The 12,903-nt window shown below is 35.9% G+C and overlaps 2 protein-coding genes across 3 annotated transcripts; one reads left to right on the top strand and one right to left on the bottom strand.

Annotated features, from left to right (window-relative positions):
- The first annotated feature begins 1,432 nt into the window (after positions 1-1,432).
- Positions 1,433-8,743, top strand: LOC123884732 (probable cyclic nucleotide-gated ion channel 5). Of its 2 annotated transcripts, none has more exons than XM_045933906.1 (8): positions 1,433-1,856; positions 1,963-2,069; positions 3,121-3,709; positions 3,847-4,059; positions 4,163-4,464; positions 6,201-6,312; positions 6,737-6,973; positions 7,825-8,743. In XM_045933906.1, the coding sequence occupies exons 2-8, from the start codon at positions 2,038-2,040 to the stop codon at positions 8,512-8,514; spliced, it is 2,175 nt and encodes a 724-aa protein (XP_045789862.1). In that variant the 5' UTR covers positions 1,433-1,856; positions 1,963-2,037; the 3' UTR covers positions 8,515-8,743. The 2 variants fall into 2 exon arrangements, with proteins under 2 accessions (XP_045789862.1, XP_045789861.1); XM_045933905.1 differs by having other exon boundaries at positions 1,435-1,856; positions 1,969-2,069.
- A 49-nt stretch (positions 8,744-8,792) lies between these two features.
- Positions 8,793-12,544, bottom strand: LOC123884733 (transmembrane 9 superfamily member 10-like). The gene is made up of 7 exons (XM_045933907.1): positions 12,286-12,544; positions 11,414-11,578; positions 11,160-11,269; positions 10,974-11,082; positions 10,779-10,891; positions 10,525-10,678; positions 8,793-10,425 (listed from the first exon to the last, which is right to left on the bottom strand). Exons 1-7 carry the CDS (start codon positions 12,385-12,387, stop codon positions 9,268-9,270), a joined length of 1,911 nt encoding a protein of 636 aa, XP_045789863.1. The 5' UTR covers positions 12,388-12,544; the 3' UTR covers positions 8,793-9,267.
- Positions 12,545-12,903: the final 359 nt, after the last annotated feature.

Here is a 12,903-nt window from a genome sequence, read left to right as displayed (position 1 = left end):
ATGGTTTTGATTGATGCACTCTATGAAGGTAAGAAAAACACAAGAATGGGGTTGAATTGAATTGTGTTGGTTTTTTCTTCTTTTCTTTCAAAGACTCGAGTGTTTAGACTTAATAGTGTTGGAACAAAATTGATTTGTTAATCTCTTTCTATGATTTTGATGATAACAAAGTATTTAAATGACAACTGGTGTTACTAATGATTTGCTTAAGTGTGCAGGTTTAAAGAAGACGTTCATTATACACTCTTAAGCAACGAGTTATCAAGAGAAGCAAACCGCTAAAACGCCTCTAAAAGATTCTGCCTACAAGTCTTAAGGAACACACTCCGGAAGCAAAAGGCGGACTCTAAACGTTCTGCCTCTGAAACATTGCCTCTTGGACTTAAGCCCCTAAGTGAGCAGGCCTTGAGTATTGTTACCTTTGTACGACCAGAAGCTGTCTTAAAAGGTTCTGACTTATGGAAAGGATAAAGCAGAAAAACAACTGTTTAGTCAATTATACTTTCTTATTTTGGCATAGACAGTTGTACAAGGAAAGAAAGAAAGAAGCAGATATTAAACAAAGAGCAAAGCTTCAATACGACCGTTGCAGACAAAGTTGTACAAGGTAGGGATGGCAGAAAAACCCAAACCCGTGAGACCCACCCGAACCCAAACCCAAGTCAACGGGCGAAACCCGAATTGACTGGGTTTGGGTTTGGGTTTGGGTGACACCCGAAAATATGGGTGTGGGTTTGGTATCACTCAAACCCACACCCGAAACCCATACACCCACCCGAAACATGTTAAAATTACCTAAATACCCCCACATATATATATAAGTGTAAAAGTAAAATTAGGTTTTTCACAAACCACAAACCAAAATTGTGTTTGAATTTTGCTTGAAAGTTGGAAGAACTTAATTTTGGTTTAGTTGTAATTTAATTTCTTGAAAGACTATTTTGTAATTTTAAATTCCCTTGTAATTTTAAACCTATGTTTTTGCTAAGTGATTGACAATATGTTTAAATTCCATTGTTTTTGCTTAAATTTGCTTAAATTTGCAAAGTAGTACAAAATGTGTTGTGGGTTTGGGTTTGGGTGTAAAAAACCCGAACCCAATGGGTGTGGGCGTGGGTGTGATTTTGCCACCCGAACAGATTTGGGTTTGGGTTTGGGTTTGGGTGTTGATTTCGGGTGTGGGTTTGGTATCACTCAAACCCGCACCCGTGGGCGCCCATTGCCATCCCTAGTACAAGGAAAGAAAGAAAGAAGCAGATATTAAACAAAGAGCAAAGCTTCAATACGACCGTTGCAGACAAAAGTCCAACAATTATCTGCAATTCACAAGGCTCAATGCAAAGCTCCTACAATAACTTCTCCAACGGATATATTTCTTCAACGATCTCATTCTCAATGCTTATATATAAGACATCAGTTGAAGAAGATGAACACGACTTGCAGCCTCTAAAGAGCCAACACTCTGTCAAAATCTAAAGTTAATAATGTTAATAATTGTGTCAATAATTGTTAGCGTCACAAGTAAGTTAATAATGTTTGTCAAAAAAAATATTTAATAACCAAAATTGACCAAGGAACTTTTTTAATTATAAATTATTATAACTTTCACAAAAATAAAAAAAAAATAAAAAAAAGACACCGGAGACAGTCAGCGGCGGCATTTGGACTGGACGTGCGTTATATTCTATTTTCATCATAAGTCAGAAACTCTTCTAAAAATGAATGGGTAAACAGTAAGTGGAGTCGTGCGTGGCGTGATTGAATAGAATCGATTATTAGAATAATTCATTTTCATTTCGTTTTCTTCCTTTTTCCTCCCAATCATCAAATCAATCAATCCTACATTGCCGCCACAGGTCAGTCACTTCTTTTCCTCTTCAAACGACAATTCCTAAAACAACTTTTATTCTCAGCACCATTGTGGCAACCACATTGATCTTAATTGTTGCTTTGCTTTTCTAGCTGCAGGTTTTATATTATATGAGCTATTCAATATAGTTGTTGATTTCATTGCACGGTTAATGCGCTTGTACAGATATGAAGGAGAAGAGAGTTAGTAATATTTATATGTATGTGTGATCTTTTCCTTATCAATTTTTTTTTTTTTTTTGTTACTTTCACCACCAGTTTAATGTGATCAAGTGGTTTAAGCCCCGCAGATGCGGGCTGTGGTCCTCCCTACCAAGTTCAGCTTATGAAAACAACTTTAGCACATGCAGAAACAATTAGCATGTGTTTGGTATCACGGTGGATAGGTAAGAATCACGGCGGTGGATCACCATGATTCTGGCTTATCCACGGTAATACCATACATAGGTTTACTTTAATTTTATCTAATGCTATAAAAGTAGCTAATGTAAACTTATATACATAAGCACACTATAAGCTGCAAATAAGTTGTTTATCCAAACAGGGCCTAATTCCCAGTAGTATTTGACTTAGAAGTAGAAAATTTGACTTAAAAGTAGAAAACCTCCTCTCAAAGTTTGATTCCCTCTGGTGCCAATTTCGGTTGGCTAGTCCATACAGAGCAAAAATACTCTGGCTTTAAATGGCCCCACAAGTGGGTGGTGAGATTGGTCCCCTCGGATTAGTCGGTCCTAGGGCCGGATATCGAGTTTTCAAAAAAAAAAAAAGTAGAAAACCTCCTGCTTTGGGATGTTGGCTGTCTACTTAAATCTTTTAAGTACTAGTTTCATATTAGCAATATTTTAGACTTTGATGCTTTACATAAGTATTTGAGATTTATGTTTGTGGAATTGTATAATTTTTTAGTATTCAACCCATATAGCCCACAAATATTATGTGTCAATATGATCATATTTTGATGAAGACTCTGTTGATATTTCCAGTGTGAGTTGAGTCTCATATTGGATATAGAAAATTGGATGTTAAACACTATAAATTAGAGGACTCATAAACCTAATGTCCTAAGGTTTTCGGTTAAAATGTGGTGTCCAACTCACTTATGTGGTTGCTCAAGGCCCAATGTGATGGTCCCCGGACCCCTCATTTCTCCATTTCTTTATATATAGTTTTGCTATTCATGTTCCTTTGCGAAAGTGTAAGAAGAATTCTGGAATTTGATATCTTTTGTGAACTCTTTTCATTTATTTCTAGGTTGGATGAATTGGAATCTAGATTTCCCTCATCTTCTGACGCTGAAGCTAAAACACGTCGATTTAGTTTTGATAAATTAAGCCATGATGGTGTCCATGTTAGCAGTAAGACCTCCTCAAGGTCTTTCAAAAGAGGAATAAGAAAAGGATCTGAAGGACTCAAGTCAATTGGCCGATCACTTGGATTTGGGGTATCTAAGGCTGTGTTCCCAGAAGATCTTCAAGTTTCAGAAAACAAGATACTTGATCCTCAAGACAATTTTTTGCTCTTTTGGAATAAGCTTTTTGTTATCTCATGCATTTTGGCCGTGTCTGTGGATCCGCTGTTTTTTTATCTCCCTGTCATCAATGATTCGTTACGCTGTCTTGGTATAGACCGAAACTTGGCAATTATAGTTACCACATTGAGGACATTTATCGATGCTTTCTATCTTATACACATGGCTCTCCAATTCCGTACTGCATATATTGCTCCATCATCTCGTGTTTTTGGACGGGGTGAGCTTGTCATAGATCCGACACAGATAGCAAAGCGATACCTACAGCGATATTTCATCATTGATTTCTTATCAGTGTTGCCCTTACCACAGGTCAAGAAGCACTTCTTTTTACACCATGAAAGATAAATCTCGATACTTACGGCGATACTTATGGAGTATAAAAATACTCGAGTCTTTTCTTTTGTTGCTATCTTTAACTTTTTCCCCTTATATGTTAATGAATTCAGATTGTGGTGTGGAGATTTCTTCAGAGTTCAAAAGGTTCAGATGTAGTCACAACAAAGCAGGCCTTACTTTTCATTATTTTGCTTCAGTACATTCCAAGATTTCTCCGTATATTACCATTGACTTCTGAACTTAAGAGAACAGCCGGTGTCTTTGCTGAAACTGCTTGGGCTGGCGCTGCATATTATTTGCTATTGTTCATGCTTGCCAGCCATGTAAGTTTTTTTTTTTGCCAGTATTTTTACTATCAACCTTTGTGGTGATAAACTTTGACATCAATTTATTTTGCATAATTTTTTTCTAAATTATCAATTTCAGATAGTCGGGTCGTTTTGGTACTTGTTAGCTGTTGAACGCAATGACTTTTGCTGGAAGAAAGCTTGTAGTGACAATGGATACAACAAGAAATTCTTGTATTGTGGCAACCAATACATGCAAGGTTATAGTTCCTGGCAGAATAAAAGTGAAGCTATTCTTACATCACAGTGCTCTACAGATAATGATAATCCTCCTTTTGACTATGGGATATTCACACAAGCCTTGAAATCTGGCATTGTTTCATCTAACAAGTTCTTGTCCAAGTACTGTTACTGTTTATGGTGGGGGCTTCAGAATTTGAGGTATTTAATTTTATTATCATTGTTAAATTTCATCACTCACATCATGTGAAAACATTTAAAACAAAACATTCAAATAGGGAAATACATATGTTCTGTCTGATCTAAATACAAGGGTTTCTCTTGTATGTGACATTGTTATGAGCAAGCTGACTAGCAACAATGCAAGCCCAAGAGAGCAATATTCCAGCCCAAAAGTATCATCAATAAACCCACGAAGTAGTGATTCATTAGTTCTAGAAGATTGATGACTCACTAGTTTGTTAGGAATTTGTTAGGAAAGGATATTATCGAGCCAATAGGAATCTAGAATACTCTTGGCTATTTAAGATCTTGTACTTCTTCTATTTTGAATCATCAATGAAATTAATCAATTCTCTTCTTTATCTTTCAATTCTTAGGAGGCCCTCTCTGTCCTATAATTCAGAGAATCTTATCCTTATCAGACATGCCTGGATTGATTAAAACTTGATTAGTGCTAGTAACACTCTCTTTCCAACACTTACTATCTTAATGTGTTTATTTATCCTAATAAATATGTACAATCAAATCCCTTGATTATAGGGATGAAATCAATCTTAAAATACATCCGAGTCTATCCTATTTGTTTCAACATAGGTATTTACATAAGGTAGTAATATCATCACAGAATTTCAAGGATCGCGACACTCTCCCTCAAGCTGGAGCATATATGTCATATGCAACCAGATTGATATCCTTGGATCTCTACTTGACTAGGTGAAGATATCAGCTAGCTAGTCATAGAATTCCCAAAAGATATAATGATCTCCCCTCAAAGAACGTTTTCACGAATAAATGACAAGCAATCTGTGTTTAGTTCACTATTGAAGACTTTGTTAGATGCAATTCATATGACTAGTTGATTATTACGAATGAGAATCATGGACTCTAATTTGCATAACCTCAAATCTAGCCGTGTTTTTTTTTTTTTTCTTCTTTCTTTTTCGTGTTGACGGCTACTGTTATGGCTTTCTTGGGCCCATACAGTTTGGAGGCAACAAATAAAGAATAGAGTGTTGACGGTATAATGATAAGGTTTTTTTAAATAAGGGAAAAAAGGGAATAGCTCGTTCCATTCTGTTCATTTCCAATTGATACAATAGAAACATTGTTCTGTTGTATTATAGAATAACCAAACATACCCTAAAGGTTTTCTGACGCAGAGCTAAAATGTACACTTAGTTAAGAGGAGTATCAGATATACCCTAGATGATTATCATGTCAAGACGTAATGCAGGCATTCTGTGACCTAACTTTCTAGGTCAATACCGTTGAAATTAATTTCTCCATAGAGGCTGCTTTTAAGCAGTAGGAATAGCCAAAGTGCTTTATAATTTTAATGATCTACTGTAGAATGATATATTATTTGTTCCTATGTTTGATGTTCCACCATATCACTTTTTTTTTTTTTTTGCAAAATTGGTTAGCATGGCATCATAGTAATTCATTGACATCCCAACTATGTTGGCACCTCAATGCACTACCACTCCTCTACCATCCCACCAAAAGTATTATTAATATGAAAAAGAAAATAAAAGGTGGGAGGCATAAACCAAACCCACCAAAACAATATTAGCGTAAAAAAATACAAATTTGTCTAGCATGGGAATCGAACCTGTATCCCTTGCTTACAATAAAGCCTTTCAACCACTAGAGCACATGTTACTAAAATTAGTCACAAATTCATACTCACAGTTTATTAATTTATTTCACTGCAGTACACTTGGCCAGGGGCTTCAAACTAGTACTTACACCGGGGAGGTTATCTTTTCAATAACATTAGCCATAGCTGGCCTTATCCTCTTTGCACTTCTGATTGGTAACATGCAGGTATACTTTTCAGCTTATTTAACATGTTACAAATAAGAATATGAATGATATTGTGTCTGTCCTTTGGATTTTCACCAGTTTCTTTTAAGAAAATTGAACTTGTTTTATTTGCTATGCAATGAAGCTAAGCTACTTAGAAAGTGAATTTGAATAAGTAGATCATTAAGTTGGTATCAGTTTTTTGAATTTATGAACTGTTCATGCTAAGATAGGCCAAAGGTTGTTCTGCATGGAGTGAGCAAATACACATTCAAATATGCACACAGATACTGGGGACAGAACAGTGCTTGTTATTTGTTCTTGCTAAATAATTTTCCTTATCATAGACTAGCATTGTAAATAACTCTCAAGGTCTGTGTTCACAAATCATGAACAGCACATTATTTGTAACTGATATCGTGGTTTCTATTTCATATGATTGCAGACATATCTTCAGTCTCTTACCATTAGGCTTGAGGAAATGAGAGTCAAGAGACGTGATTCAGAACAGTGGATGCATCATCGTCTGCTCCCACAAGAGCTTAGAGAGCGTGTGAGACGATATGATCAATATAAGTGGTTGGCGACACGTGGTGTAGATGAAGAATGTTTGGTACAAAGTCTCCCAAAGGACCTTCAAAGAGACATTAAGCGTCACCTTTGTCTGGCATTAGTTAGAAGGGTATGCTTCCAAACACTTGAAAATTGCCCAATTTTTTATCTTGCAAAAATGTGGACCAAAAATTAGTTCAGTATTTGGTGAAGAAGAATGTCACACAACACTTTTTTAAGCAAATTCTTGAACACATTCTTTATGATTGATTCACTATCTATAAAATAAAGATATTTTAAAAAAAATAAGTTTAATTTAAAGTAACTAAATTGATTATTCGAAAAGCAATCTGATGATAATGAATGTATTCAACAATGTGTCAAAGACGGGTGTTGTGAGTATTCCTTGTGTGGTAATGGTATAAGTTAACTATTACTGGGGTTGGCTACATGGATCGAACAATGCTACAATCTCTATCATATTTCATATCTTTATCCAAACTATTAATTTTTAGGTCTTTCTTGATAGTTTCTCCTGTAGTTTTTCTCGACCTTTCTTTTCCCTCTATCAATTGGGCCACCCTCTATCCGATCTACCCTCCTTACTATGAAATCTACTTCACAAACTCCCAAAATACATAGTATTTCCCTACATCCAGGATAGCATTCTCATCTCATTTACAATAATCTTACTCTCGTTCGTGACGGCATTTTACTGTCCAACACATAACACATTGTTCCATACAGCATCATTGGTCTTATAGTTGTATGTATGATGAAATCATGAAACTTTCCCTCTTTAGCTTGAGAAGTACCTTTTAATCACACAAAATCCCCAACATGCTACTCCACTTCATCCACCCCACTTGAATTTTATAGTTTACATCTCTCTTTATTTCTCTGTTGCTCTGTAGAATAGATCCAAGATATTATGAACATCTGAATTTGTTAATTTATTAATGGCCTCTTTTGGATTTGTAGGTTCCTTTATTTGAGAGTATGGATGAGAGATTGCTTGATGCTATATGCGAGAGACTGAAGCCATGTTTATTTACAGAGAATACTTACATTGTTAGGGAAGGAGATCCGGTTGATGAGATGCTCTTCATCATACGTGGTCGTCTCGAGAGTGTTACTACAGATGGTGGGAGGAGTGGCTTTTTTAATCGCAGTTTTCTAAAAGAGGCAGACTTCTGCGGGGAGGAGCTTTTAACCTGGGCGCTTGATCCCAAATCTGGCTCTAACCTCCCATCTTCTACTCGAACAGTTAAGGCTTTAATGGAGGTTGAGGCTTTTGCGTTAACTGCTGAAGAGTTGAAATTTGTTGCCAGTCAGTTTAGGCGCCTTCACAGTAGACAGGTTCAACACACCTTCCGCTTTTACTCCCAACAATGGAGGACTTGGGCTGCATGCTTTATTCAAGCAGCATGGCGTAGGTATTGCAAACGAAAAACTACGGAGCTTCGTCGAAAGGAAGAACCCGAGGACTCAGAAGGAACTCGCAGCAATGTTGGTGGCAGTTCATACAGTCTTGGTGCGACATTATTAGCTTCAAGATTTGCTGCAAATGCTCTTCGTGGTGTACATCGCAATCGGATTGTGAAGAGTTCCAGGGACTTGGTCAAACTACAGAAACCTTCTGAGCCCGACTTCACTTCTGATGATATGTAATACAACTCGTCTCCTAAAGTGCATGTTTTCTATGCAAGGTTAAATGGTGAAAGCATCACATAATCATTCCGGTTGAGTTGTGAGAATCGCTAGTGTTGTACTACACGTCTGGTTAGGCCTGCCACTGAGGTTGCAAAGAACTAACTGTTTACAACATTATAAAATTGTTTAGGTCATTCTTTGGCCGATGTGTAAGGAAAGTGAGATTAAAATGAGTGTGGTTTTTTAATGATTGGATCCAAATAGGTTTTCTTATAAGCTGCAATTTTATTGTTTTTTGGCTTTTATTCTCCAACACCACTTATCGAAGACCAAAAGCATTACCTGTTTTAATATTTTGCTGACTATTATCCAAACTGATGCAATTTCAGTCACAGGTTTGCTGAATGAATCTATTTTCCTGGCAATTTAGTTGCCGCAAAGTAAAATCAGAGTCAAAATCACAAAGTTGAAACCTTACATTACCAGATTTCAGCATGATTTATATCAAAAGTGTACATTTACAACCAGCATTAAGTCCTTTTTTCTTAAATCTGACATTGAAGACAGGAAGATAGTCGTCCTCTCAAGAATGTCTCGTACAAAATATGAATATGACGCTAAGAAAATATATTCGAAAAAACAAAATTAGAACTTGAAAATAGCCTATACTAGTGATACAAAAAATTTCTGATGTTATGCAGGAACAAAGGAGCAGCTGAAGATTCCCAGTAATTCACCGTTCCAGTGATTTAAACCTTCACAAGCCATTTATCAGTCAACTTTCACTGAAGAATAGATTAACCTTGTAAACCAGAAGCATGCATAGAAACCAATTGTACCAGTCACCACAAAGAAGCCATATGAAAGAAGCAACATGTAGCCGAAGTACAAGACTCCAGATACTGGTTTTGTAATCTCAAGTTTTGTGAAGAAGTAAAATGTAGCATATAGGAAAAGGTAGAGTGCAGAGGAACCAGAAGTGAGATATGATCTCCACCACCACATGTAGTCTTCACTACAGAGCTGGAAGTAACAAAGAACTATAGTGATCTCGGCGCAAGTAACAAGAAGGATGAGGAACACAATGAACAAGAAACCAAATATATAATAAAATTGATGCAACCAAATAGATGTGAGAATAAAGAAAAGCTCGATGAAGACAGCACCAAAAGGGAGTATGCCTCCGATTAGAATCGCGAAGACCGAGTTCATGTACCAAGCCTGCTCTGGTATCTGCCTTGGTATCTTACTTGTCTTTACAGGATCTTCAATCTCAGGTTTTTTAAAACCTATTTGACCACCAAGAAATACAAGTGGTACCGAGATGCCGAACCATAAGAAAACAAGAGCAAACATTGTACCAAATGGCACTGCCCCAGAAGACCTTTGACCCCAAATAAGAGCATTTAGTACAAAGAATATTGCAAAGACAATTGAAGGAAACATAAAAGCTGTCTTGAGAGTGATTTTTTTCCACTCTGTTCCCTTGAATAACTTGTAAAGACGCGCCGAAGAATATCCACCGCATAGTCCCATAAGAGCCCAGAGAAGAAGCATGGCAGTCATTAACCCTCCTCTATTTGAAGGAGACAGAAATCCAAGTGCAGCAAACATCATAGTGACAAGAACCATTCCAAAAAACTGAACACCTGTACCGACATACACACATAGTAAATCCGAGTTTGAAGGAGGCCTGAAAACATCTCCATGAACAAGTTTCCACCCCGTCTCTTCCTGAGCTTCTTCCTGTGTCTCTAATTGATTATACTTTGAGATATCGCGGTAAAGCGTCCTTAACATTATCATAGCCACCATACCGGATAGGAAAAGTACTATCATTAAAGAATTAATAATCGAAAACCAGTGAATTTGATCATCTGCCATTAGAAGATAGGAATCCCAGCGAGATGCCCACTTTACATCGCTTTCCTGCACGATGATTACACAATTACGAAGGACATCAACACCAAAAATCAATGCTCATTTTCGCCTTAATGCAATTAGTTACTTCGAAATTATGGAACTAACCTGGAACTCAACATCATAGGTGAAAATAATTTCCTTCTTGTCTTCAACCTCTTGAGGAGGTTCAGTGCCTGAGATTATCTTTTTCGCATGTGGATCGCAAGTAGTTAAGCGAGTGGTGTTTTCATCCCATTCACCTTCATATTCATGCTTTACACTGTATTCATAAGGGTAATTTCAATTGAAAAATATTACACTTAAGAAATTAACACAGATTAATATACATGCAATAAAAAAGGAAAGAATTATAACACAACCTGAAAGGTTTAACCTCAAAGCCTACAATTCTTGAAAACTCTGTTACAGGATCTCTATGATACTTAACCACAAATGTTAAGTGATTATGTATAAAATGCTTTTCATCCTTGTTCTGTCATTATTCATATACAAGAGGTTAAAATGAATTGAAACAAAAGGGCATAAAAATAAACAAAGAAACCTGAAAAACTTACTCCAGCATATTGTCCTTTAAGACCAACTAGAAAGCCATGCAGATACACTAAAGACGATTCCTGATCAGGTCGTCGAAGCGGAACAACCAAAGGAAGATTGTCTAAAATCCTGCAATAATGCATTGTTTTTGTCACATTAGAGACATAAGTGATGAAAATTTTAAGTGTATCATTAGAGAGACTCACATGTTCACCCGATATTCGTCTTCTATCTTTTCCTTGAACTCTTTGGCTGTTTTCGCATTAAGAATTAGACGACAAACAACATTGCACATCTGTGGTTCTCTCATTTTAAACTGGAAGATTCAAGTTACTTCATATCATTAATAAATATATGATAAGTACACATGAATGAAAGGTAAACAGGCAACAAGCTGCGCCGCTAACCCTATATATAGTAACTGAATGATAGGATGAATGGGGAAATTGGGTGCACCAACCATATAAGGAGAGTTCTCGATACGGTCACCTCGAAGAACTTCTCCGAGATTCTCAGCACTGTCAATAATGTGATCTGGCTGACAGTAAGGCAGTGAATAGTATGAGTAAGGAAGTTGTGTTTTTGTAGAAGACAGTTTGTTCACTTTCACCCTCAATGGATCTCCCTGTCATCCATCAACATAACAAATAGCAAAAACCATTAAAATAAAACACCAAAAACCAAAATAGTGAATATGTTGTTAAGTGTCAATTGTGTTAACATGGCCTTCAACATTTTAAAGAAAGGTCTGTAAATGCTACATATAAAGGTTTTTGTGGTCTATGCGACCGTAATTCAAACCGCATTTAACTGCAATTCTCCACAATATCAATGTAGTTGCAATTTAATTAAAACATTGTCTTAGAAAATGAGTTACGTAAAAAATATGCAATTGCATGGGAAATTAAGAAATTATATAAATTGCTTAAAAAAAAAAAAAAAAAATTATATAAATTCTCGCCCTGCCTAACTCAGTTTCCACCGTCGTTAGCGATGACTAATCTCCGCCAGATAACTTGTGATACACACAAGGTATATTCTCCCCTCCCAACTGAATTCTTTTCGTATGCGCAGGAGCTAGGAAATTCTTTCCATTTCCTTCCTTCATCCTCTTGTATTTAGAAATATGGATATAGGATTTCATACACAGAAAACCAAAATGTTGTGATCTCACTAAACACATCTAGAAAGTGCCAATGCAAAATAGATCTAAATTCTCAAATAATAATGTTACAAGAAATTCAATTGAAAAAAAGGTAATTGACATGCAATTCATGAATGACACAAGCATGCATTCATGCATGCATTTGATAATAGATAAAAATTAATGACCTTGTGGAAATCCTCAGGTGCAACACCAGGAAGGTAAAAACAATTAGCAATTTGGATTATAAGGGACATAAAACACACATAGATCCATAGCCCTTTTGCCATGGTTTCCTTAACCAATCCAAACAACCAAAGTTGATCAACCAATTAACACTTCTTCTATCTCTCTATCTATCTCTCTTTCTCTTTCCTCTCTCTTCCACTAGTTAGTTTTTTGTCTCAAATATTCTTTCTTTGTTCGTTACAAAAGGATATTGTTGTTGAGTAGTAGTTGTTGGACACTAAAAAGACGAACCAATTTTATGTACCATAATGCACTAACCATTCACATATCCAAATATAATAAATAATGATAATGATTATATAACCATCCTTTCAAAAAAAAAAGATAATGATTATATAACCATATTAATTACTTTTTGTCCATTATATTTATGGAAAAGTATTACAAATAGAAATACAAATTTTTACCTTGGGTTTGGATATACATTTTTAGACAGGATTTATCTATCATTATTCATTGCAGTACCATAAAAATTGATATATTAGATTTTGCATTTGCGCGTAAAGAATATCGATTTTAAAAAATTAATTTGTTTAGAAATTCATAATTTTTTATCT

This window comes from Trifolium pratense, linkage group LG5, assembly GCF_020283565.1.
Source record: "Trifolium pratense cultivar HEN17-A07 linkage group LG5, ARS_RC_1.1, whole genome shotgun sequence".
In the NCBI taxonomy this organism is placed as follows: Eukaryota; Viridiplantae; Streptophyta; class Magnoliopsida; order Fabales; family Fabaceae; genus Trifolium; species Trifolium pratense.
This window is presented reverse-complemented; position numbering and strand designations above follow the sequence as displayed.

What these genes read in the sequence shown, in the direction of transcription:
- LOC123884732 (XM_045933906.1), top strand. Translation starts at nt 2,038, where the DNA reads ATGAAGGAGAAGAGAGTTAGTAATATTTATAT. An exon ending in AGAGTTAGTAATATTTATAT is followed by an intron (nt 2,070 to 3,120) that starts GTATGTGTGATC and finishes ATTTATTTCTAG; the next exon opens with GTTGGATGAATTGGAATCTA. An exon ending in TGTTCATGCTTGCCAGCCAT is followed by an intron (nt 4,060 to 4,162) that starts GTAAGTTTTTTT and finishes TATCAATTTCAG; the next exon opens with ATAGTCGGGTCGTTTTGGTA.
- LOC123884733 (XM_045933907.1), bottom strand. Translation starts at nt 12,387, where the DNA reads ATGGCAAAAGGGCTATGGATCTATGTGTGTTTTATGTCCCTTATAATC. An exon ending in CACCTGAGGATTTCCACAAG is followed by an intron (nt 11,579 to 12,285) that starts GTCATTAATTTT and finishes GATGGATGACAG; the next exon opens with GGAGATCCATTGAGGGTGAA. An exon ending in GACGAATATCGGGTGAACAT is followed by an intron (nt 11,083 to 11,159) that starts GTGAGTCTCTCT and finishes GCATTATTGCAG; the next exon opens with GATTTTAGACAATCTTCCTT.